Source organism: Schistocerca piceifrons, chromosome 7, assembly GCF_021461385.2.
Source record: "Schistocerca piceifrons isolate TAMUIC-IGC-003096 chromosome 7, iqSchPice1.1, whole genome shotgun sequence".
NCBI classification, from domain to species: Eukaryota; Metazoa; Arthropoda; class Insecta; order Orthoptera; family Acrididae; genus Schistocerca; species Schistocerca piceifrons.
The window spans coordinates 273,294,048-273,319,743 of record NC_060144.1 but is presented as its reverse complement, the minus strand read 5'-3'; the positions used below and the strand labels follow the sequence as shown (position 1 = coordinate 273,319,743).

The 25,696-nt window shown below is 43.5% G+C and overlaps 1 protein-coding gene across 1 annotated transcript in view; it reads left to right on the top strand.

The window, feature by feature from the left end:
* The window catches only part of LOC124805136 (cytochrome P450 6k1-like), a 99,018-nt gene extending 74,919 nt beyond the window's left edge, over positions 1–24,099 (top strand). The window contains exons 6-8 of the mRNA XM_047265597.1: positions 7,117–7,341; positions 16,059–16,307; positions 22,204–24,099. Coding sequence (XP_047121553.1) covers positions 7,117–7,341; positions 16,059–16,307; positions 22,204–22,385 — 656 coding nt within the window. The 3' untranslated portion in view covers positions 22,386–24,099. The remainder of the gene's footprint in view (positions 1–7,116; positions 7,342–16,058; positions 16,308–22,203) is intronic.
* Positions 24,100–25,696: the final 1,597 nt, after the last annotated feature.

Sequence of the window (25,696 nt, the reverse complement as noted above, 5' to 3'; positions counted from 1 at the left end):
CAGCGGGCAGCAGGGCTGTTTCACCTGAACTTGCAAATAAACAAGGTGTGAATGAAGTTAAAGGCATTATTCAGTTGGTGGAGCATATTCCACGTGTAGAATTTCTGCATGTATTGGTACTGCACAGACGAGAATGTCGCGAACGTTACGTATCTATCGTAATCAACTGCAGCATGTTCAGCACATTCCAGACGGAGACGAACGCAGAGGATTGGAACTTTGCCATTGACTAGTTGCAAATCATCGAGTAATTCATTAATTTATTATGACGTTTTTGGAGAACGACAATCTCCTCTATAAAAATCGACATGGATTCCGCAAACAGAGATCTTGCAAAACTCAGCTTGCCCTTTTCCTGCATGAGATCCATAGCGTTCCGTTGATGCAGTGTTCCCCGATTTGCGGAAGACATTTGACACACACCGTCTCGCACTGTCGCTTAGTAAAAAAAAAAAAAAAAAAAAAAAACGAGTTTATCGAGTATTGGATCAGATTTGCGACTGGATTCAAGAATTCCATGCAGACAGAACTCTTAACGGAACAAAATCGACAAATGTACAGATAATTACCGGAGTACCCGAAGGAAGTGTGATAGGACCTTTGGTATTGACAGTATATATAAATGATTAGAATAAAGCACCGGAAAATCTTAAGAGTGTTCGCAGATGGTACTGTTGTCTATAAGAAAGCCAGAAGACAATATCGATTTGTAGAATGAGCTGCAGAGGATTGATGAATCGTGCACGTTCTGGCAAGTGACCCTGATCGTAAATAAATGTAACATATTGGCATATATAAAACAAGAAATCCACTACTATAGAAGTACACTATTGATTACAAATTGCTGGAAACATTATCTACTGTAAAATATCTAGGAATAACTATCCAGAGTGATATTGAGTGGAATGGCCACATAAAACAGATAGTAGGGAAAGTAAAAGTAGATGCTAGATTAAGATTCATAGAAAGAATCCTAAGGAAATGTAACTCATCCACGAAGGAAGCGGCATATAAGGCGCTTGATCGACCGATTATTGAATATTGTTCATCCTCACTAGGTAGGACTGATAAAAGAGTTAGAGAAGGTCCAAAGAAGAACAGCGAGTTTCGTCATGGGATTGTTTAGGCGGCGCAAGAGCGTTACAGAAGTGCTCAACAAACTGCAGTGGCAGACGCTATGGTTCAAATGGCTCTGAGCACTATGGGACTCAACTTCTGAGGTCATTAGTCCCCTGGAACTTAGAACTAGTAAACCTAACGAACCTAAGGACATCACACACATCCATGCCCGAGGCAGGATTCGAACCTGCGACCGTAGCGGTCTCGCGGTTCCAGACTGCAGCGCCTAGAACCGCACGGCCACTACGGCCGGCAGGCAGACACTATAAGAGAGTCATTATGCATGAGAGAGAGGCTTAATTTTTCAATTTCAAGAGAGCACTTCCTCTCACATACGTCTCGCGAAATGACCACGAGAAAATTCGAGAATTTAGAGCTCATAGAGACGCTTACGACCAATCATTCTTCCCAAGCGCCAATCGCTAGTAGAACGGTGAAGGAGTGATCAAGTTAGTCGTACCAGAAGTGCCCTCTGCTACACACCATTAGCTGGCTTGCAGAGTATGATGTAGATGTATGTGTAATAGTTTTTACTGATGAAGCCATTTTCACTCGTGATAGTATCAGTAACACTCGTAACTCACAATGGTGGTCCAACGGAAACCCGCATGACTTTGTCGGGACACATTTTGAAGAATGCTTCTCTGTAAATATGTGGTGTGGTATGACAGACAATCACTTGAATGGGAGTGTTGTGCTACCGAATCGTCTTAAATCACCCCGTTATCTAAACTCTCTTGAAAACGAGCTTCGAGCATTGGTGGAAGAGATTTCTTTGGATACACGGGTAGGTCAGTTCTCCCAGCATGACAGGGATCCTTGCATATCCTGGCAGTCAGGTAACACATCGTCTTAACCTAACATTCCACGCAAGATGCAACGGTAGACATTTTCATAGTTCTTGGTCACCAACGCCGCAGTTTAGTTTACATTCCAATAGCCGTGTCTATGTTACAGATATATATGTGACGCAGGGTATGCAAGGCTGGTAATATAAAACTGCTCCATAAAATATTTCAAGCACCTGAAGGTAGGCAACCCCACTTCCACCATCTTCCCCGAGTGCAGAAGTTGGGTTGTCTATCTTAAGGTGCGTGAAATATTTTATGGACAAGTTTTATTTTCCCCACCGAGTATGAAACGTTTTATTCGTATTAGTCTACTTCTACATCTGTACTCCGCAAGTCACTTCACGGTGTGTGGCGAAGCGTACTTTGTGCACCAGTGCACTTCGTGCTTTTCCTGTTCCAGTCGCATATGGTTCGCAGGAAGAACGATTCCTGGTAACCTTCCTTGTGGACTCGAACCTCTCTAATTTTATCTCCATGGACTTTTAGCAAGATATACATAGGAGGAAGCAACATATTGATTATCTTTTCTAGGAAGGTACGCTCCTGGTATTTTAAGAGTAGACCACAATGGAAATCTGTGACCCCATGATTACTCTGTAATTCACTATTAAATGCCTTACAGAGGTTTCATCGAATCACCTTTAAGCTACTTCCCTACAGTTACACTTTCGAACAACGCGCGGGAAAAACGAACATTTAAATCTTTCCGTGTGAGTTCAGATTTCTCTTATTTTATTATGATGATCACTTCTTCCCATGTAGGTTGGGTCCAACAAAATACTGTCGGACTTTTAGAAGAAAGCTGGTGATTGAAATTTCATGTGAAGGTTCTGCCGGAGCGAAAAATTTGGCACTCTCTCATCTATTTCGCGATAATACAAAACGAGCTGCCCTTTTTTTGAACTCTTTCCGTGTCTTCCGACGGTCCTGTCTGATATGATTCCACATCCCACAGCAATACTCCAGAAGAGGACGGACAAGTCTACTGTAAGCAACCTTTTTTTAGAAAACATGTTACATTTTCTAAGTGTTCTGGCAATAAATGGCAGTCTTTGGATTGCTTTCGCTACAACATTATCCATGTGATTGTTCTAGTTTTAAGTTATTCGTAATAGTAATCCCTAAGTATTTAGTTGAGATTACGGCCATTAAAACTGTGTGATTTGTCGTGTGACTGAGATTTAGCGAATTCTTTTAAGTGCTCATTTGGATGACTCCACACTTTTTCATGGTTTATAGTCAGTTGCCAATTTTTGCGCCATACGGAAATTTGTCTACATCATTTTGCAACTCGTTTTGATCATCTGATGACTTTACATGACGGTGTATGACAGTATCATCTGTAAACAATCTGAGAGGACTACTGTGAATGATGCAGAAGGCCTGTCTTTCAGCGCCTGCCATTAGACCGGGATGAGCATCTCTGTGACGCTTTCGCGCTTACTAAATGAACCTGTAACGAAACTTGGTGCTCTTCTTTGGATCTCTTCTACCAGTCCTACCCTGTAGGATCCCATAATGATGAGCAATATTCAAGTATTGATCGCACTTGTGTTTTGGAAGCTATTTACTCTGTTGATGGACTACATTTCCTGAGGATTCTTCCACTGAATCTCAGTCTAGCATCTGACTCACTCGCTTTTAATTCTATGTAGTCGCTCCACTTCAAATCATTCCGTACACTTACTTCCAGGTATTTTATGAAAGCAGCTTCTTCAAGTGACTGTTCTGCAATTTTGTAACCACACACAAAAGAGTCTTTCTGTTTATGTATTAGCAATGCGTTACGTTTCTTTATGTTGAGGGTGAACTGTCACTCTTTGTTCCAAGCGTCGATCCTCTTCAGGTCTTCCCACATTTCGCTACAATTTTCCAGAGTCGCGACTTCTCTGTATACAACACCACCATCCGCAGAAAGCCTCATGAAACTTCCGACATTATCTAGTAGGTCATTTATATATTTTGTGAAAAGTAATGGTCTATGACAGTCCCCTGTGGTACGCCAAAGCTACTTTTACGTCTTGAGACTTCCTTGCGTTCAGAATGACTTACTGTGTTCTAAAATTTCAGAGACTTTACTGGTCTCATACAGATATAATTTTATGAGTATAGACTGATGAGGTGAGTGGATATTTGCATGAGTACCTTCACCTGGGTTTCAGGCTGGATCCCACATTTACTTTCGATGCTGAGGTGCTATTCCAGAACACGGAGAGCCGCGACAATTCTGTTCGTGTGGAAGGGGAATTTAAATAGACTGGAGCGGCAGTAAGAATTTGGACCGAGGAGAGAGGCGTGCCAGGGTAGTACGTGCAGTTTGTTGGAACAGCTGTTCTGAGGTGGCCTAGTGGCGCCGGCGCGGTAGCTCAGCGTGTTGGGTCAGAAGGTTAGCTGCCCTCTGTAATAATAAAATGAGTTAATGGTCGAACAAAGAAGTTGAACAAGCATCAAAGGACGTCCGCCACGAACAAATACAACGAACACTAACGAACAAAATGAGATAAAAAAGCCGGCATGGTAGCTCAGCGTGTTCTGATCGAGAGTTAGATGCCACCTGAAATTTAAAAAACCGAGTGAATGAATCGATCATGAACTTCAGTGGGTGTCATGGGATATCCGCCATGAACAAATGCAACGAACAATACCGAACAAAATGAGATTTAAAAAAAAAGAGAGTAAAAAAATAGTGGCTATCGCACCTGACTAATTAGCAGGATACCCGGGTTCGATTCCTGGCCATGGTGCAAAATTTTTACTCGCCGGTTCAGTCTATATACATAAAATACTGTGTTCTGATTGCTAGAAACTCTTTAGTCCAATCACCCACTCAATGTAGTATTCAAAACGCTTGTACTTTTTTCATTATGCTATGCTACCGCCTCCTGAAATATAAACTAATTTTCCTGTAACGCCCTGTAGATTCATTGGATACCGAATTCTTGTATACAGGGTGGTCAATTGATAGTGACCGGGCGAAATATATCACGAAATAAGCATCAAACGAAGAAACTACCAAGAACGAAACTTGTCTAGCTTGAAGGGGGAAACCAGATGGCGCTATGCTTGGCCCGTTAGATGGCGCTGCCACAGGTCAAACAGATATCAACTGCGTTTTTTTAAATAGGAACCCACATTTTTATTACATATTCGTGTAGTACGTAAAGAAATATGAATGTTTTAGTTGGACCACTTTTTTCGCTTTGAGACAGATGGCGCTGTAATAGTCACAAACGTATAAGTACTTTGTATCACGTAACATTCCGTCAGTGCGGACGGTATTTGCTTCGTGATACATTACCCGTGTTAAAATGTACCTTTTACAAATTGCGGAAAAGGTCGATATCGTGTTGATCTATGTCTATTGTGATCAAAATGAGCAACGGGCGTGTGCTATGTATGCTGCTCGATATCCTGGACGACATCATCCAAGCGGCTGGACCGTTCGCCGGATAGTTAACGTTATTTAAGGAAACAGGAAGTGTTCAGCCACATGTGAAACGTCAACCACGACCTACAACAAATGATGCCCAAGTAGGTGTTTTAGCTGCTGTCGCGGCTAATCCGCACATTAGTAGCAGACAAATTGCGCGAGAATCAGGAATCTCAAAAACGTCGGTGTTTGAGAATGTTACATCAACATCGATTGCACCCGTACCATATTTCTATGCACCAGGAATTACATGGCGACGACTTTGAACGTCGTGTACACTTCTGCCATTGCGCACAAGAGAAATTACGGGACGATGACAGATTTTTTACACGCGTTCTATTTAGCGACGAAGCGTCATTCATCAACAGCGGTAACGTAAACCGGCATAATATGCGCTATTGGGCAACGGAAAGTCCACGATGGCAGCGACAAGTGGAAAATCAGCGACCTTGGTGCGGCATTATGGGAGGAAGGATACTTGGCCCCCATTTTATCGATGGCAATCTAAATGGTGCAATGTATGCTGATTTCCTACGTAATGTTCTACCGATGTTACTACAAGATGTTTCACTGCATGACAGAATGGCTATGTATTTCCAACATGATGGATGTCCGGCACATAGCTCGCGTGCGGTTGAAGCGGTATTGAATAGCATATTTCATGACAGGTGGATTGGTCGTCGAAGCACGTTCACCGGATCTGACGTCCCCGGATTTCTTTCTGAGGGGAAAGCTGAAGGATATTTGCTATCGTGATCCACCGACAACGCCTGACTACATGCGTCAGTGCATTGTCAATGCATGTGCGAACATTACGGAAGGCGAACTACTCACTGTTGAGAGGAATGTCGTTACACGTATTACCAAATGCATTGAGATTGACGGACATCATTTTGAGCATTTATTGCATTAATGTGGTATTTACAGGTAATCACGCTGTACATGCACGCGTTCTCAGAAATGATAAGTTCACAAAGATACATGTATCACATTGGAACAACCGAAATGAAATGTTCAAACGGACCTACGTTCTGTATTTTAATTTAGAAAACCTACCTGTTACCAACTGTTTGTCTAAAATTGTGAGCCATATGTTTGTGACTATTACAGCGCCATCTATCATAAAGCGAAAAAAGTGGTCCAACTAAAACATTCATATTTCTTTACGTACTACACGAATATGTAATAAATAATGGGGGTTCCTATTTTAAAAAAACGCAGTTGATATCCATTTGACCTATGCTAGCGCCGTCTGGTTTCCCCCTTCAAGCTAGACAAGTTCCGTTCTTTGTAGTTTTTTCGTTTGAAGCTTATTGCGTGAGATATTTGGCCCGGTCACGATCAATGGACCACCCTGTATACATACTCCGGTACAGAATATACTGTTTTGCTTTAGGTATATATGAAATTCTCGGACACACAGTAGTTTCTGTGGGACGACACCGAGTGAGATGGCGCAGCGCGTATTCGGGAGGACGACGGTTCAAACGCGCGTCCGGCCATGCTGATTTAGGTTTTCCGTGACTTACCAAATCGTCACAGGCAAATGCCGTTGTGATTCCTTTGAAAAGGCACGGCCGACTTCCTTCTCCATCCTTCCTTCCCTAATCGATGAGACTGATAACCTCGCTGTTTGGTTCCCTCTCCAAATCAACCAATCAACCTGTGGGACCACAAATAAGAGACGGCGCTTACTTGTTTTATTTTCCACTGCAGACTTCGAGGGCGACGACCTGGTGGCGCAGGCGTCGGTGTTCTTCTCGGCGGGCTTCGAGACGACGGGGTCGGCGCTGACGTTCATGATGTACGAGCTGGCGCACAACCCGGAAGTGCAGGAGCGCCTCAGGGCGGAGGTGCTGGAGGCGCTGGCCAAGGCGCCTCAGGGGCCGCTCACCTACGACACGGTCGCCGACATCCGATACCTCAACATGTGCATCGCAGGTCGGTACACCCACTCGCCACACTTTCATCCGTTACAGTGTGCAGCAAACGCTGAGAATAGAAACTGTACAGATGGTGGAGGATCCTAAACCCCCTTCGTAACTCATAACTTGTGAGGTAACTGGCGAGTCGTCGCGCCCTGAAGATATTCTAACTTCGGGGGAAGCAGTGGCCGCAAGGGCCTCTTGGCGGGCGCGGGCAGCTGGGCAGGCCGACCACGTGCTGCCAGACGGTGGCCGAAGCAAGGGGGGTCCAGTCGTGTGGCTGGCAATTCCATGTTGACACTATGTTGATGACGGAGACACGCCGGGAGGGACAAAGATGGTGGACTGTGTGAAACCTTAATGGCAGACATTCCGCAGTTCGTATAGAAATTAATAGTAGCCAGACGAATCATGATACCTCAAAAAGAAACAGTATTTGCACGACGATTCTGATGGTGTAATCAGATTTTCAATATCTTTATTAGTTTAAAGTTTAGTATCTGACGGTAAATTATACATGTAACACCCAAGAACGAATTTCCAAAATTTAAACGCTTCATCCGATTTCGTCGATCGACGTGTCTTTACAAAGCTATTAGTGTAACCCTAAATTGGTATAAATTACAGGCATGTAACTTGAATATTTCATGAGCTATTGGAGGTCAAAGTGGCCGATTACTATTGATCGCGTCAGGCAATAAGTACTCCACAGATACACGAAAAAACGGTAGCAGCATACTTATAAATATATTTATTCATCTCTGTCTTTGTTTATATCCGATATATACTATTCATGAAGAAATTGGTTAAATATTTACTGCGTTTTAGAAAGCACAGAGACATTACGCTACTGGCCTACCTCTTGTTGCGATTCCTTTGATATATGTTTATTTAATTTGTTTATGTATTTAATAATGTGTGTTGTTGTTGTTGTTGTCTTCAGTCCTGAGACTGGTTTGATGCAGCTCTCCATGCTACTCTATCCTGTGCAAGCTTCTTCATCTCCCAGTACTTACTGCAACCTACATCCTTCTGAATCTGCTTAGTGTATTCATCTCTTGGTCTCCCTCTACGATTTTTACCCTCCACACTGCCCTCCAGTGCTAAATTTGTGATCCCTTGATGCCTCAGAACATGTCCTACCAACCGGTCCCTTCTTCTGGTCAAGTTGTGCCACAGACTCCTCTTCTCCCCAATTCTATTCAATACCTCCTCATTAGTTATGTGATCTACCCATCTAATCTTCAGCATTCTTCTGTAGCACCACATTTCGAAAGCTTCTATTCTCTTCTTGTCCAAACTATTTATCGTCCACGTTTCACTTTCATACATGGCTACACTCCATATAAATACTTTCAGAAACGACTTCCTGACGCTTAAATCTATACTCGATGTTAACAAATTTCTCTTCTTCAGAAACGCTTTCCTTGCCATTGCCAGTCTACATTTCATATCCTCTCTACTTCGACCATCATCAGTTATTTTGCTTCCCAAATAGCAAAACTCCTTTACTACTTTAAGTGTCTCATTTCCTTATCTAATTCCCTCAGCATCACCCGACTTAATTTGGCTACATTCCATTATCCTCGTTTTGCTTTTTTTGATGTTCATATTATGTGTATTATATATATAATGTATAAGACTGAGTTCTTATACCCCCTAGTGTCTGACACACTTGAAAGTCGGCGGCATCACATTGTTGAATATATAATGTGTGTTAGAGCGTGTTTATGGTCCAGCCGTAGGAATATTTATTTAATTTCAAGTATTTAAATGTAGATCCAGTATTTCCTATGTGCTTAAATATGTTTGTGGGTGCGTCACCTTGAAGACATGGTGCGAGTGCTCTAGCCAATCACAGTGCTCGTGAATGGGGAGACTGGATGGAAGCGGGAGAAGAGCATCGTTTCCAGAGAGGACAGGGCAGTTCGGGAGAGTGCAGAGTACGGCACAGGAGGGCTGGACGCGACGGCGCGGCGGACGCAAGGTCGCGAGACAGACTTGGAGAGCGGAGCGGTTTGCGCGAGGTCCCGGAGGAGAGAAATACATTGGAGTGCCGACTTGAGCACTTGTGAGATTTCCGTGGCTTCTACAGTGAAGACGTAGTGTGCGTTTAGAAGTGAATATCTAGCCAGCTATGTTGTTGTTCTTAACTAATTACGTACAGTAGGAATCTATTGTTTCCCTGTTATTCAGCTTATACACTCCTGGAAATTGAAATAAGAACACCGTGAATTCATTGTCCCAGGAAGGGGAAACTTTATTGACACATTCCTGGGGTCAGATACATCACATGATCACACTGACAGAACCATAGGCACATAGACACAGGCAACAGAGCATGCACAATGTCGGCACTAGTACAGTGTATATCCACCTTTCGCAGCAATGCAGGCTGCTATTCTCCCATGGAGACGATCGTAGAGATGCTGGATGTAGTCCTGTGGAATGGCTTGCCATGCCATTTCCACCTGGCGCCTCAGTTGGACCAGCGTTCGTGCTGGACGTGCAGACCGCGTGAGACGACGCTTCATCCAGTCCCAAACATGCTCAATGGGGGACAGATCCGGAGATCTTGCTGGCCAGGGTAGTTGACTTACACCTTCTAGAGCACGTTGGGTGGCACGGGATACATGCGGACGTGCATTGTCCTGTTGAAACAGCAAGTTCCCTTGCCGGTCTAGGAATGGTAGAACGATGGGTTCGATGACGGTTTGGATGTACCGTGCACTATTCAGTGTCCCCTCGACGATCACCAGTGGTGTACGGCCAGTGTAGGAGATCGCTCCCCACACCATGATGCCGGGTGTTGGCCCTGTGTGCCTCGGTCGTATGCAGTCCTGATTGTGGCGCTCACCTGCACGGCGCCAAACACGCATACGACCATCATTGGCACCAAGGCAGAAGCGACTCTCATCGCTGAAGACGACACGTCTCCATTCGTCCCTCCATTCACGCCTGTCGCGACACCACTGGAGGCGGGCTGCACGATGTTGGGGCGTGAGCGGAAGACGGCCTAACGGTGTGCGGGACCGTAGCCCAGTGTCATGGAGACGGTTGCGAATGGTCCTCGCCGATACACCAGGAGCAACAGTGTCCCTAATTTGCTGGGAAGTGGCGGTGCGGGCCCCTACGGCACTGCGTAGGATCCTACGGTCTTGGCGTGCATCCGTGCGTCGCTGCGGTCCGGTCCCAGGTCGACGGGCACGTGCACCTTCCGCCGACCACTGGCGACAACATCGATGTACTGTGGAGACCTCACGCCCCACGTGTTGAGCAATTCGGCGGTACGTCCACCCGGCCTCCCGCATGCCCACTATACGCCCTCGCTCAAAGTCCGTCAACTGCACATACGGTTCACGTCCACGCTGTCGCGGCATGCTACCAGTGTTAAAGACTGCGATGGAGCTCCGTATGCCACGGCAAACTGGCTGACACTGACGGCGGCGGTGCACAAATGCTGCGCAGCTAGCGCCATTCGACGGCCAACACCGCGGTTCCTGGTGTGTCCGCTGTGCCGTGCGTGTGATCATTGCTTGTACAGCCCTCTCGCAGTGTCCGGAGCAAGTATGGTGGGTCTGACACACCGGTGTCAATGTGTTCTTTTTTCCATTTCCAGGAGTGTATTTTATTTAATTGCTGGACCATCGACACCAATAAGTGTTTTGCAGAAATATAAGGCATTCTCAAAAGGACTTCTACTATCGTACCCATCATTTAAAGTCGTTAAGATAGTACCTGCAGATTTTATTTAATTGCAATTTTTCATTTAGGAATTTATATGTTACTTTCATAATTCTCAATTGCCGAGTGATAGAAACCTTCGACCATTCGATTCATGTGTGTATTCCTATCGTGTACTGTAGACTCAGCAGTATTTGGCCTGTAATGCGGCAACTACGTATCCTAGCCCCCAGACAGCGAAAGCAGCCAAAACTTTTAATATTTCAACTCTGAGTCGGGGGGAACGTAGTTGAGAGCCACCTCATTTCATTTCATTTTATTTGAAAGCCAGCAAACTTCAGGCGTGTTAGCAGATTAAATTGTGAAAACTTACATCCGTCAATTACGCAGACATCTACAGTGTGTCTCAAACCTTTTAGGTCAAATTGAAATAGGTAATAGTTGGTCCGCAACCGATTATATTGAGACAGGGAAATGGTCGGAAGTGCATAATTATTGTGCTGTAGCCATATACAGCGTACACCACATGACAACAACGTACCTCACATTAGTTGTTCAGTGTGACGACGGACAGTGTGACGACCACCGTGTTGCAACGGCGCATTAATTTCTGCCGCACTCTCTCAAAGATCCCTGCTGTCCGTTGTACCAGGAGACAGGCAGATTGGGCCCCAGTAGTCAGTTCTTCATCCCTTTCTACGGGGAATTGGTACACCAACGTCTTGACGTAACCCCAGAGGTGTGAGATTCTCTAAGCATTCAGGTAACGTTGTACGTGCTTAGAGAAGTTCCCTAAGCACGCCCGAAGTTACCTGAATGGTACCATTCCAGGACGTTGGAATGGAAGAGGAGAAGCAGAAGATGAATTTTATTACCGACGGCCTCCTCGGTCTCCATACCTCACACATTGTGACTTTTATCTGTGGAGTTACGTAAAAGCCGATCTCGGAAATTGACGTACGGCCGGGAGAGCGGTGTGCTGACCACATGCCCCTCCATACCCACATCCAGTGACACCTATGAGCTGAGGATGACACGGTGGCCGGTCGGTACAGTTGAGCCTTCGTGGCCTGTTCGGGAGGAGTTTATTTTAGTTACGTAAAAGACTGCGTTCTTACCCCCTCTATGTCTCACACACTTGAAAGTCGGCGACATCGCACTGTTGAAGCTGTGAATTCGATAACGAGGGACCAGCTGCTTCGTGTGTGGCAGGGAATGAGCCACTGTATTGATACATGGTGTTTACACTGAATGCATAAAAATTTGAACTTTTCTCTTTCCAGGAACGCTGGAATTGTGTCGACAGCAATAAATGTTTGAAGTGCGTTCCTTCTTTTTGAACAGCCCTGTATAGACAGGGTGTCACTCCTAAGAGTCGTCAGGCGCATTTTCTCTGCTGTTTCCGCAGATATTTACAATTTATTTTTTGCAACGTGTAGCTGGTGTCAGTCCACGCAAATACTGCTCATCACGTGTTCCACGAGACGTCCAGTACCTACAGAAAGTGTCGGTTTGTATCCCGTTATGAGCAGAATTGTTTTCAAATCGGAATTTTGCGAGCCTACTTGATTGGGCGGTCCCAGATTAGTCTGTTGTGATATGTGCCGTTGAATGGGGGTAGCAGTCAGCACGGGCCAGGGCGGTGCCGTTGCCGCTGGAGTACTGGTTACTCTTCGTGTTTTACTGTTCACGTTAATAAGTCTCGATAGAGCACATATCGCAACAGACTAATTTGGGACCGCTCAATCGAATGGTCACGTAAATCTCCGCATCAAAAAACACTTCGGTAAAACGAATATCGCGCTGGAATAATTTGGCACCGCTCAATCAAATGGGCACGTAAATGTCCGCTTCAATAAACACTTTGCTTGTAACGGGAAACAATACTGGGTGTCGCAATGATACCGCAGAGTACATTCCAGGAAAGGTCGGACAACATATTACTTCCCCTACAAGCGTCTTGTGCGATGACCTTAAGGAGAAAATTCGATTCGAGAAACTGGAGCTAACACGGTGGTTTACCGACAATTGATCTTCCCACGCGCCATACGCGAAAAGAACAAGGAAGGGGGGATCAGTTAGTGTCACCGAAAGTACCCCCCACCACGCACCGTCAAGTGGCTTGCGGAGTTTAAATTTAGATGTATTATTTCTGAAGCCCCCTGGTGTCTCCCGGTCACTTCTACTTCCGACAACTCCAACCATTTTTGCCTGTTTTCGATATAGACTCCGGAAACATATCGGTCTCGCGAATTCAAGACCGTATCAGAATCTCTACTCATACTAGCCCGGCCTTCCAAAAACACGGAGCAGGTGGTTTTAGTTTATATACCGGCATGTAGATACACAAAATGTAATAAAATGTTTTTTATTTAATTACTGAAACATGAGTACACTTTACATTTTGTTTGCATGCAGTAATATTTTCCTATCATGCTTTTGACGTATCATGATGGAATGTACGTTTGATGGCATAAAGATATTTTTATGTGATATAATTACAGTTTAACAACATTCAGATTTTTTTTACTTTACTTGTACTGTGAAACCTCGATTCTTGCCAATGTTCATGATTTTACGTCAACGGGATGTCCCCTGTAGTTTTTGATAAACGAGTTCGCGAGTATCCAAGTATGTGACGTGAAAGGCTGTATCTTTTGATCGCATTGACTTACAAGTTTAAAATTTTTACACCACCAAGGAACCATAGATTTTTGTATGTGACATAAATTTGAATTTGATAGCCAACCTTTTGACAGAAAAATGGGGCTTTACAGACGGACAGACAAAGAGATGGGCGGATGAAAAACGACAAAAAATATTTTATAGTGCTATATAATTACAAATTACAAATTTTTGGATTTTTTTCCTTCACTTTTACCGTGAAATCTTGCTTCTTGACAAATTTCGTTGTTCTTGGTCAACGGAAAGTACCCTACAGGTTTTGTTGAATGAGTTTGCGAGTATCGAAATGTGTGACATAAATGGCCGTATCTTTTGATTGAACTGAGTTAAAAGCTTAAATTTTTACACTGCCAAGGGACCATAGGTGTTAATATGTGACATAAATTTGAACTTGATACGTCTTCCTACTCCTGAGAAAATGGATTCTTAACAGTCAGACACACAGATTCATAGACAGCGCTCCTACAAGAATTTCGTTTTTACCGATTGCGTTACGGAAACCTAAAAAAGAGAAGGTTCTCCACAAATTCGGCAAGCAGAGAGCCGTGTGAAATGCTCTGACTAGAAGAAGGAACAGTATCATAGGACACGTGTTAATGAATTAAGGAATAACTTGCATCGTACTTGAGGGAGCTTTATGGGGTTAAAAAGCGGCAGGAGAAGATATATTGAAATACATCCAACAAGTAATTAAAGATGTAGAGTGCAAGTGCTACTCTTAGACGATGAGGCTGGCACAAAATCAGAATTCGTATGATAGGACATGTGTTAATACATCGAAGAATAACTTACATGGTACTTGTGGCAGCTGTACAGTGTTAAAAAAGCTGTAGGAGACGATATATTGGAATATATCTGACGAATAATTAATGACGTAGGGTGCAAATGCTACTCTTAGATGAAGAGATTGGCGCATAAGAAGAATTCCTTGCGGGCCGCATCCATCCAGCTAAAAGTGATGACAGAGGATGGGGATAAGTATTACACAAGCGGCTTGTAGTGAAATTGGGTGCTTATGGAATAACGTTTCAGTTATGTGACTGGATTCGTGACTTCCTGTCAAAGAGGTTACAGTTCGTAGTAACTAACAGAAAGTCATCTAATAAAACAGAAGTGATTTCTGCCGTTCCCCAAGATAGTGTTCCTTATCTATATAAACGATTTAGGAGTCAATCCGAGTAGCCGTCTTAGGTTGTTTGCAGATGATGCTGTCGTTTAAAAAATGGTTCAAATGGCTCTGAGCACTATGGGACTTAATATCTGAGGTCATCAGTCCCCTAGAACTTAGAACTACTTAAACCTAACTAACCTAAGTACATCACACACATCCATGCCCGAGGCAGGATTCGAACCTGCGACCGTAACGGTCGCGCGGTTCCAGACTGAAGCGCCTAGAACCGCTCGGCCACAATGGCCGGCTGCTGTCGTTTATCGCCTATTAAAGTCATCAGAAGATCAAAATAAAATGCGAAACGATTTAGAGAAGATATGTGTATGGTGCAAAAATTGGCTATTGACGCTATAAACGAAGAGTGTGAGGTCATCCACATGAGTGCTAAAAGAAATCAGTTAAACTTGGGTTACACGATAAATCAGTTAAATCTAAAGACCGTAAATTCAACTAAATATCTAGGAATTACAATTACGAACTACTTAAATTGGAAGGAACACATAGAAAATTTTGTGCGGAAGACTAATCAAAGACTGCCTTTTATTGGCAGGATACTTAGGCAATGTAACAAATCTACTAAAAAGACTGCTTGCACTACGCTTGTCCGTCCTCTTTTACTGTACTGCTGCGTGGTGTGGGTTCCTTACCAGACAGGATCGACTGAGTACATCGAGAAAGTTCAAAGAAGGGCAGCACGTTTTGTATTATCGCGAAATAGGGGATTGTCACTGAATTGTTACAGGGTTTGGGTTGGATTCATTAAAAGAAGGCGTTTTTCGTTGCGGCAGAATCTTCTCATCGAATTTGAATCACCAATTTTTTCCTCCGAATGCGAAAATATTTTGTTAACGCCGACCAACATAGGTAGAAACGATCATCATAATAAAATAAGGGAAATCAGAGCTCCCACCGAAAGATATAGGTGTTCGTGTCTCCCGCGAGCTGTATGAGATTGGAATAATAGAGAATTATTGTGAAGATGGTTAGATGAACCCTCTGCCAAACACTTAGATGTGATCTGCAGAGTATCTATGTAGATGTACTGGAGATAACGTCTGCCACACACCCAAGAGTGTTTCGCGGAGTATAGGTGTAGTAGGGGGTAAGGCAGCTAATAAGGCGGACTCTGCCTGTGGTGGTCGGCCGCTGTTAGCTGGCCAGAGCGTCACGGTGGTCGGTGGTCGGTGTTACAGAGACGCTGCGCAAGTACCCGCCGCTGCCGCAGCTGGACCGTGAATGCGTGCGAACGTGCGACTCGCTGGTGCCCGGACTACGCATCGAGAAGGGCACGCCGATCGTGGTGCCCGTCATGGCCATGCACTACGACCCCGAGCTCTTCCCAGAACCCGACCGCTACGACCCGGAGAGGTTCGCTCCGGAGGTGGTCGGCAAGGGACCCAAGGGCTACCTGCCCTTCGGCGACGGACCTCGCATCTGCATTGGTAACAATTTTACTCTCTTTTCATTTTTCAGTTAAGGAAAGTCAAAATTTTTCATACGATCCAAAACAACGAACATAACAACAGCACCTTAGGCCGGTATTATACTACACTCCTGGAAATTGAAATAAGAACACCGTGAATTCATTGTCCCAGGAAGGGGAAACTTTATTGACACATTCCTGGGGTCAGATACATCACCTGATCACACTGACAGAACCACAGGCACATAAACACAGGCAACAGAGCATGCACAATGTCGGCACTAGTACAGTGTATATCCACCTTTCGCAGCAATGCAGGCTGCTATTCTCCCATGGAGACGATCGTAGAGATGCTGGATGTAGTCCTGTGGAACGGCTTGCCATGCCATTTCCACCTGGCGCCTCAGTTGGACCAGCGTTCGTGCTGGACGTGCAGACCGCGTGAGACGACGCTTCATCCAGTCCCAAACATGCTCAATGGGGGACAGATCCGGAGATCTTGCTGGCCAGGGTAGTTGACTTACACCTTCTAGAGCACGTTGGGTGGCACGGGATACATGCGGACGTGCATTGTCCTGTTGAAACAGCAAGTTCCCTTGCCGGTCTAGGAATGGTAGAACGATGGGTTCGATGACGGTTTGGATGTACCGTGCACTATTCAGTGTCCCCTCGACGATCACCAGTGGTGTACGGCCAGTGTAGGAGATCGCTCCCCACACCATGATGCCGGGTGTTGGCCCTGTGTGCCTCGGTCGTATGCACTCCTGATTGTGGCGCTCACCTGCACGGCGCCAAACACGCATACGACCATCATTGGCACCAAGGCAGAAGCGACTCTCATCGCTGAAGACGACACGTCTCCATTCGTCCCTCCATTCACGCCTGTCGTGACACCACTGGAGGCGGGCTGCACGATGTTGGGGCGTGAGCGGAAGACGGCCTAACGGTGTGCGGGACCGTAGCCCAGCTTCATGGAGACGGTTGCGAATGGTCCTCGCCGATACCCCAGGAGCAACAGTGTCCCTAATTTGCTGGGAAGTGGCGGTGCGGTCCCCTACGGCACTGCGTAGGATCCTACGGTCTTGGCGTGCATCCGTACGTCGCTGCGGTCAGGTCCCAAGTCGACGGGCACGTGCATCTTCCGCCGACCACTGGCGACATCGATGTACTGTGGAGACCACACGCCCCACGTGTTGAGCAATTCGGCGGTACGTCCACCCGGCCTCCCGCATGCCCACTATACGCCCTCGCTCAAAGTCCGTCAACTGCACATACGGTTCACGTCCACGCTGTCGCGGCATGCTACCAGTGTTAAAGACTGCGATGGAGCTCCGTATGCCACGGCAAACTGGCTGACACTGACGGCGGCGGTGCACAAATGCTGCGCAGCTAGCGCCATTCGACGGCCAACACCGCGGTTACTGGTGTGTCCGCTGTGCCGTGCGTGTGATCATTGCTTGTACAGCCCTCTCGCAGTGTCCGGAGCAAGTATGGTGGGTCTGACACACCGGTGTCAATGTGTTCTTTTTTCCATTTCCAGGAGTGTATACTTCTTTGTCAAAGTTGATATATCAAATAATTATGTCAAAGAAATTTGACATTGTAATAGGGAACTTTGGCAAATCTCGCCTTTCGCCAAAGAAATGTGTTCAAATCTACGGCCTCACCGTAGACTTGATCATAAAAGTCGTTCGCCTTCTGTTCACTGTGTGTATGTGTGTGTGTGTGTGTGTGTGTGTGTGTGTGTGTGTTTTATTTTGTTGACGAGTTGCGCAACGGATTGATCTGGCAACTACCCTTTGGCTCCTGCAAGAAGTAATTTCCACCCCACACTACTACAAAGTCAGACAGACGCTCGACGCTCCTAACGTACCAAAAAGAAATGCCTGAAAAACTTTCAGCAATAAATATTTTCTGGAGTCGACCGCTGTAAGGAAAAGACACAAAAATATTCTATTTTCTTACGTAACTAGTGGGATACTTGGGTACTTTAGTATTGCTAGTTAGTGTAACAAAAACATTAAACGAATGGAAAATATTATTTATTACAAAATCTGAGAAAATCAAGTGAAACTTTTATTTACCAACTGATACACAAATTTCTGCGTTTTTTCGGAATCCTGTTAATGAAATTTATATACAAAGTGTGGGAAAGCTCATTTATCCCTTTTCTTTAAGAATGTTATTTACTCGGCAGAATGGCTGAGAGTTATGCCTACTCAACTTGAATAATTATCCGATTGAATTTTTCTAAGTACGGTCGAGGCTGTCGCGTGAGAAATGTAATGGAGTGACGTGAATAAAGTATTTTATTTCTAATGGAGGAAAGATGGGGCTCACCTACGCTGTAGCACACAATACCGTGAGCTGCGACGACTGCTGCCTGCGTCGTTCGCTGCTGAAAAATAACAAAACTATCTCTTTCTATCTGGATTGACCTTCACCAAACGAACTCTCACTGCGCCTTGATGAAGTCAAGGACTCCTATCTGCCCCTAGTCTAACTATCGGTACACCGGTCACATAACCAGTCCACTGCGGTGCCACTCAATGTTCGCTCGCAGGCGCTAACTAATACTACGTCTGTGTTCACACCGCACATTAAGTGTCGCGGCCAACACAGTGAACAAACGCTTAATGGCGAGCAACTCAGTATAGGGTATCATTCCGATTCGCTAGCGACAGAGGTGCTCTCTCAGTGCAGTACTGAGTAGAGACTGTTCCTCGCTCTCTGTGTACAAGCACGGGCGCACTCGCTCCCGCTACGTGTTCCTGCTTCAAGAGCGTCATTGGAACGGCCCCTCTCCACGCAAACAGCGAAAGAGTATATCATCTGCTGTCTTTCCCTCACTCCTCCGGCTCATTGTGTCAGAAATAGTCTGTAAATCACCATTACTCTTACAAACGGAGAATGTCGCTCGGTTTAAACCAACCAATCCAGAAATATATAGCATCTGCGTTAGGCGTTTACTGTCCACCTGTGATAAACGTAGTTGAAGTAGCAACTGAGGAGAAGTTACTGCAAATATTAACAGTATACATATTTTCTGTATACTTTTTTGTGCTACGTACCAGACATTGTACTTCGAGGTTATAAACAGTTCTGGCACTTTTTAGCTTCCATAAAACAGAGTGGTCCAACTTATTACTTGCTAGGTTTGTACATGCTGCTCTACATGGGGGTTTGCTTTACTAGTTTTAACTTTGCTTGACAGCTAATGTGGGGGTAACCGCTCTGTATAATTTCTCCATGGTATTACTTTTCTCGTGTTTTGAAGTTTATTTCTATTGATTGACTGTTCTGTCAGTTATTGGTGGAATATTTTACACATTATGAATGAAAACACACACAACAATATTCTACAATATTTGTTATTTGTTTCACAAAGCTATTTTTGGCTACTACGCAATCATCAGGTACAAAGGTACTGATATGGTGCGATGAAACTTTATTAGCTCAAAGATTTTAAACTAGTGTATCTACAGAGTATCTCCATTTCCAGAGATTGAAAATGTTAACGTTAGGTTTTCGAATAAAACAAGAGGGTAATTTCACTGTTAATCCTATGTAAGATTATTTAACAAAGAGGAAATATATGTCATACTAACTAATGAACTATATACAAATTACAACAGTTGTTCATAGAAGAAAATAAATTGAATAATAAACTTCGGTGTCATGTTCGAAAGATCTGGCTGAACAAAATAATCGTCTTTAAGGAACACCACAGAAGTTGGACACTTAGGAAATGAGAGACTACTATTACAGACCACTTGCTTAAAGAAGGGCTACAGTTACAAGGTGATATATGAAGCATTAAATCACATCCATAAAGAAAGGAAGATGGGCTATCTTGAAGTAATGTAAATTAATAAACATATGGCCGTCAGCCCAAGCTTAGTCCTGAATGGCCAGACACAGTTCTCTTACTCGACAATTCTAACTGCAGATACTAGTCCTGAATGGCCAGACACAGTTCTCTTACTCGACAATTCTAACTGCAGATACTATTCATAATCCCATCCATGTCATGTTGTAAATTACCCCTCTTACTCACAAGTCTCATTTCCCTTTATTATATTTACTTTAAATTCTCTTATTGTGTTAAGAAAATTACTATATATAATCACAGCTGCTTCAGTTATTATCTGCTTGTAATCTAGTACCTATTAAAGGCAAGGTTATTTTGTTCAGCCATATTTTTGGAACACATCACCAGAGTTTATTGTTCAATTTATTTTTTTTCTATGAACAACTGTTGTAATTTGTATACAGTAAATTAGTTTATGTTTCAGATACTTTATCTTAGTTAACCAATCTTACACCGCTTTTACATTGAAATAATCCCTCTTGTTTTATTCCTAAACCTAACGTTAACATTTATTATCTCTGAATATGGAGATACTCTGTAGATGCACTGGTTTAAAATCATTGATCCAACAAAATTTCATTGCACTATATGTTGTTGTTGTTGTGGTCTTCAGTCCTGAGACTGGTTTGATGCAGCTCTCCATGCTGCTCTATCCTGTGCAAGCTTCTCCATCTCCCAGTATTTACTGCAACCTACATCCTTCTGAATCTGCTTAGTGTATTCATCTCTTGGTCTCCCTCTACGGTTTTTAACCTCCACGCTGCCCTCCAATGCTAAATTTGTGATCCCTTGATGCCTCAGAACATGTCCTATCAACTGGTCCCTTCTTCTGGTCAAGTTGTGCCACAAACTCCTCTTCTCCCCAATTCTATTCAATACCTCCTCATTAGTTATGTGATATACCCATATAATCTTCAGTATTCTTCTGTAGCACCACATTTCGAAAGCTTCTATTCTCTTCTTGTCTAAACTATTTATCGTCCATGTTTCACTTCCATACATGGCTACACTCCATACAAATACTTTCAGAAGCGACTTCCTGACACTTAAATCTATACTAGATGTTAACAAATTTCTCTTCTTCAGAAATGCTTTCCTTGCCATTGCGAGTCTACCTTTTATATCCTCTCTACTTCGACTGTCATCAGTTATTTTGCTCCCCAACTAGCAAAACTCCTTTACTACTTTAAGTGTCTCATTTCCTAATCTAATTCCCTCAGCATCACCCGACTTAATTCGACTACATTTCATTATCCTCGATTTGCTTTTGTTGATGTTCATCTTATATCCTCCCTTCAAGACACTGTCCATTCCGTTCAACTGCTCTTCCAAGTCCTTTGCTGTCTCTGACTGAATTACAATGTCATCGGCGAACCTCAAAGTTTTTATTTCTTCTCCATGGATTTTAATACCTACTCCGAATTTTTCTTTCGTTTCCTTTACTGCTTGCTCAATATAAGATTGAATAACATCGGGGAGAGGCTACAACCCTGTCTCACTCCCTTCCCAACCACTGCTTCCCTTTCGTGCCCTTCGACTCTTATAACTGCCATCTGGTTTCTGTAAAAATTGTAAATAGCCTTTCGCTCCCTGTATTTTACCCCTGCCACCTTTTGAATTTGAAAGTGAATATTCCAATCAATATTGTCAAAAGCTTTCTTTAAGTCTACAAATGCTAGAAACGTAGGTTTGCCTTTCCTTAATCTTTCTTCTAAGATAAGTCGTAATGTCAGTATTGCCTCACGTGTTCCAACATTTCTATAGAATACAAACTGATGTTCCCCGAGGTCGGCTTCTACCAGTTTTTCGATTCGTCTGTAAAGAATTCGGTAATTTTCACATCTGTCAATATCTACTTATCTTTATACCTGATGATGGCGTAACAGCCAAAAATTGTTTTGTGAAATAAATAATAAATATTGTAGCATATTACATTAGTGCTACGTGTGTTTTCATTAATTTTGAAGTTTACTCTCTGTAGCCATTGTAAACCTTCTGCCAAGTGCAGTATTCCTCGTCACAGTGGCGGATTTATTGATTGCAGGCACCCGGTTCGCTCAGATGGTGATGCGTCTGGCACTGGTGAAAATCATATCCAGCGGGGTGCAGGTGCTGCCGGCCGAGGATACGCCCACACCGCCGCTGCGCTTCAACAAGTACTCCTTTATGACTGGAACAGTTGGCGGGATCCCGCTCTGTTTCAAGCGCGCACCCGACGCTGCGTAGGCGCTCGAACGCCTGGACGCCGACCGCGTGTCCGCACTTGGGAAACTGCGTACAGATCACCGATGGTGGCCTGCTATCCCTGGGCCGTCTTCAGAGGAGATTCCTCCTCTGTATTCTGGATCTGACGGGCCAGGTGATGGTCCATGGTACACAGCAGGGAAAGCTGGCTTAGGCTCCCAGGCGGCTGGGCACTTCCCACGCATCTGGAGTTGGAGATCTACTTACAGCCCCCCGACGATCAACCACTGCCCTCAGGTCCTCTTTGGAGGAGGTTACACTTCTGTATTCAGGATCCACTGTACATAGAGAGCTGACTTCCAGGTGGTTGAATGCAGAGCAAGCGTCAAGACTTGGGGAAGTGCATGCAGTCCACCAACGGTGACCCGCCGTCCTCGGACCATCTTTGAAGGAGCTAACCTTACTGTATTTTGGATCTGCCGATCTAGGTGACGATCCACTACACACATTAGGGGAAGCTGGCAATGTGGTCGCCGTGAATGCACAACGGTGCTTGGGGTTGGCAGGTATCAGGTTGCTTGTGAATATGATACAGCGTCGCAGAGTTTCACTGTAATTACGTTTACGGCTGGTGGACGAATTCACTTCGGAAGTACAGTATCCTTAGGCATGGCTAGGCTGAGAACAACTGTATTTAGTAAATCATATGGATAATGTGTAGTGGTTTAGTAGGTGAATATTTATCACACATTAATTCATAGAACCATCGAAGTAATAGTTAAGTACTGAACAGCTTAACTGCACCAAAATTCTGTGGATGTTAGATCTTCAGATGCTACGAATTTGTGGTTGGTGCTGGGAACAACAGCATCACTTTCATCATACAAAGAATCTGCACTTGAGACTTACTTGTCAGTTTCGTAGCATGTAGCCATTAGTAGGATCGCAAATATGAAGTATAAAGAGTGAGAAATAAATGTTTTATACTAGGTACACATACTTAATGTAGTCTAATGTCACTAAATAACAAGTATACACTTGTTACACTCGTAAATGCTTTGTTGACGCGGTCCGAGCATGGGCCATCTCAGCGATATCAGGATCAAACATCGTACAACGTATCGTGTCAAGTGCTGATGCTACTTTGTTTGTTAGTAGCTCATCACTTTACACGATACTCTGAACAATGTTTGTTTCTGTTTCTGTTTCTGTCCAAACACCATTTCTACTCGTAACAAGTGGATATTTGTTATTTAGCGAAACGAGACAATCTTAAAGGGATGCTGTGCCTCCTTCGCGACATTGTGTCTCAATTTAAACCAATTTCTGTTCTTTTAAGTCCTAATGCACTATTTCGATGCCGCAATCGAAGGGCTGTTGTGCAGGAATCCGTCAGATCGAGTTTCAACAGTTCACCTCTGGCAGGACTGATGATTTTGTTAACCGCCAATGGCCTTTCGCTGTAGTCCTCCAGCCAGCGGAGGCCAAGATCTTAGTGAGATTGTGTAGTCAGGGAAGGAAAGCGTGGAGGCTGAGTTGCAACCGCTGACGAGCCATAGGCCCCCCTCTGGGCGTCATGAAGGTTGATATCTCTTTCTCGCCGCTAATTCCTCCACCATTGCATGTTTCACCGTCCGTTATATGGGAACAGAATGATTCTAACTGTCGGGTATCTGTCAGAATTTGCCATTTCATGTGATATCAACTGTTTTGTAAGTGTTATTGTATGATGTTAAAATAAATATTTGTCAAAAATAAATAAGGTCTTCTTTTAAACAGACTTGCACACCAAAAAGGTACTACAGAAACTTTTCCAATCAATGTGTGCACTTACTACGGGGACTCTTCTTCGCCCATTTAAGTGCAACTCGGGATTAAGTAAGTAATACATTTTTAGTCTGTTGTTCGAACAAGAACTAGCAGAAGTACTACGACTATATTTCAGTTAAGGAAGCTGTACGAACTAGTTCATTTTGTACAAGAGAAAACAAATATCGTATCTACTTTTTAATAATTTTTGGGATTGATTTGCAAAATTTTGGTGGATCCAAAAAATAGTTATAAAGGAAATTTGATAAAATCATATCCTGGGAAAAAAGTGAAGAAACTAACGTACAATGTTCATCCGATATGTTTATGAGGCACTGACGTAGCTTTTATATATTTCATTTATTCCCCTTTCAGTACAGATGTAGCATAGTACAAAATTCTAATTAGACCAGACTTATAGATCAATGATGTATACGTCAGTTTAATTTATAATTTCTTCGAAATACTAGTGAAATGGCCTATATCTTGGATCTAGGAGTGGTAAATTTCTGAACTCAACAAATCCAGAAAAAAGAGAGACTTTATTATAACTGTTAATCGCCTCAGCGGAATTCAGGCAATACTGAGAAAGATAATATTTCTGGAAACACACAATTATTTTGCCTTCTTCCAAAAGAGGTGATATAGGAACCACCATAAAGCTATTAATCAATAACACAATGAGAATGACACTACAAGATATTCTCTTAAACAATGAAAGAAAATTTTAAAATAGTACACTTTCGAGTTTTGAATCCCACAAAGAATTTCAGAATCAGTAACAACAGAATTTACAAGTTTCACTACTATTTACCGTTACTCAACAGGTGAGATAACAAAATGTTCAAATCATACGTAATCAATGAAAATGTTATCAGTATTAAATCACAATTCAAGAAGCTCAAAGCAAATACACTTGGTTAAAAAGTATGGACGTAAGCTGGCCAGCTTAACAGTAGAAATTAATTACAAATCGCACTCCGAAAGATCTCATAAGGCCCTTACAGACTTTAACTGTTAACAAAATACGTTTTTATATTTCGTCTCAGTAATCTTGAAAATAATTGTGGCAGCTTAACATGTGAGCATTTAAAAGGGAACAAGCAATTCAAAATATTAATTTTTCACGGCAATTTTAACTCATGTGTCTTTAAAAGGAAAGACTAAATTTAAAAATGACTGATTTTTTTCGTGCCCAGCCATATTGACCAAATAGTAAAAGAGTCTCAGTTTGCCAAGGTACTACATTTTACAAGTGGGCATTAGCATAACTTAGGTATTTTCTGGTCATTCGGAATGTTGATCCACACTGAGGCCTTAGGCAAATATGAAAGTCACTAATCAAAGCTGGACAATGCTACGTTCGAGAACCCAAGCAAAATTTCTATAACAAGGCCTCGCTCAAAGAATAAGCGTTTTCGCTAATCACAACAAGTACTTTTGTCATACTTAACAAAAGACGATCACAGATTTCTTTCTGTGTCAGTCCTCGGTTGTACAGTATAAAGGACAATCAAAAAACTTCCGTTCGAAACCCACACCAA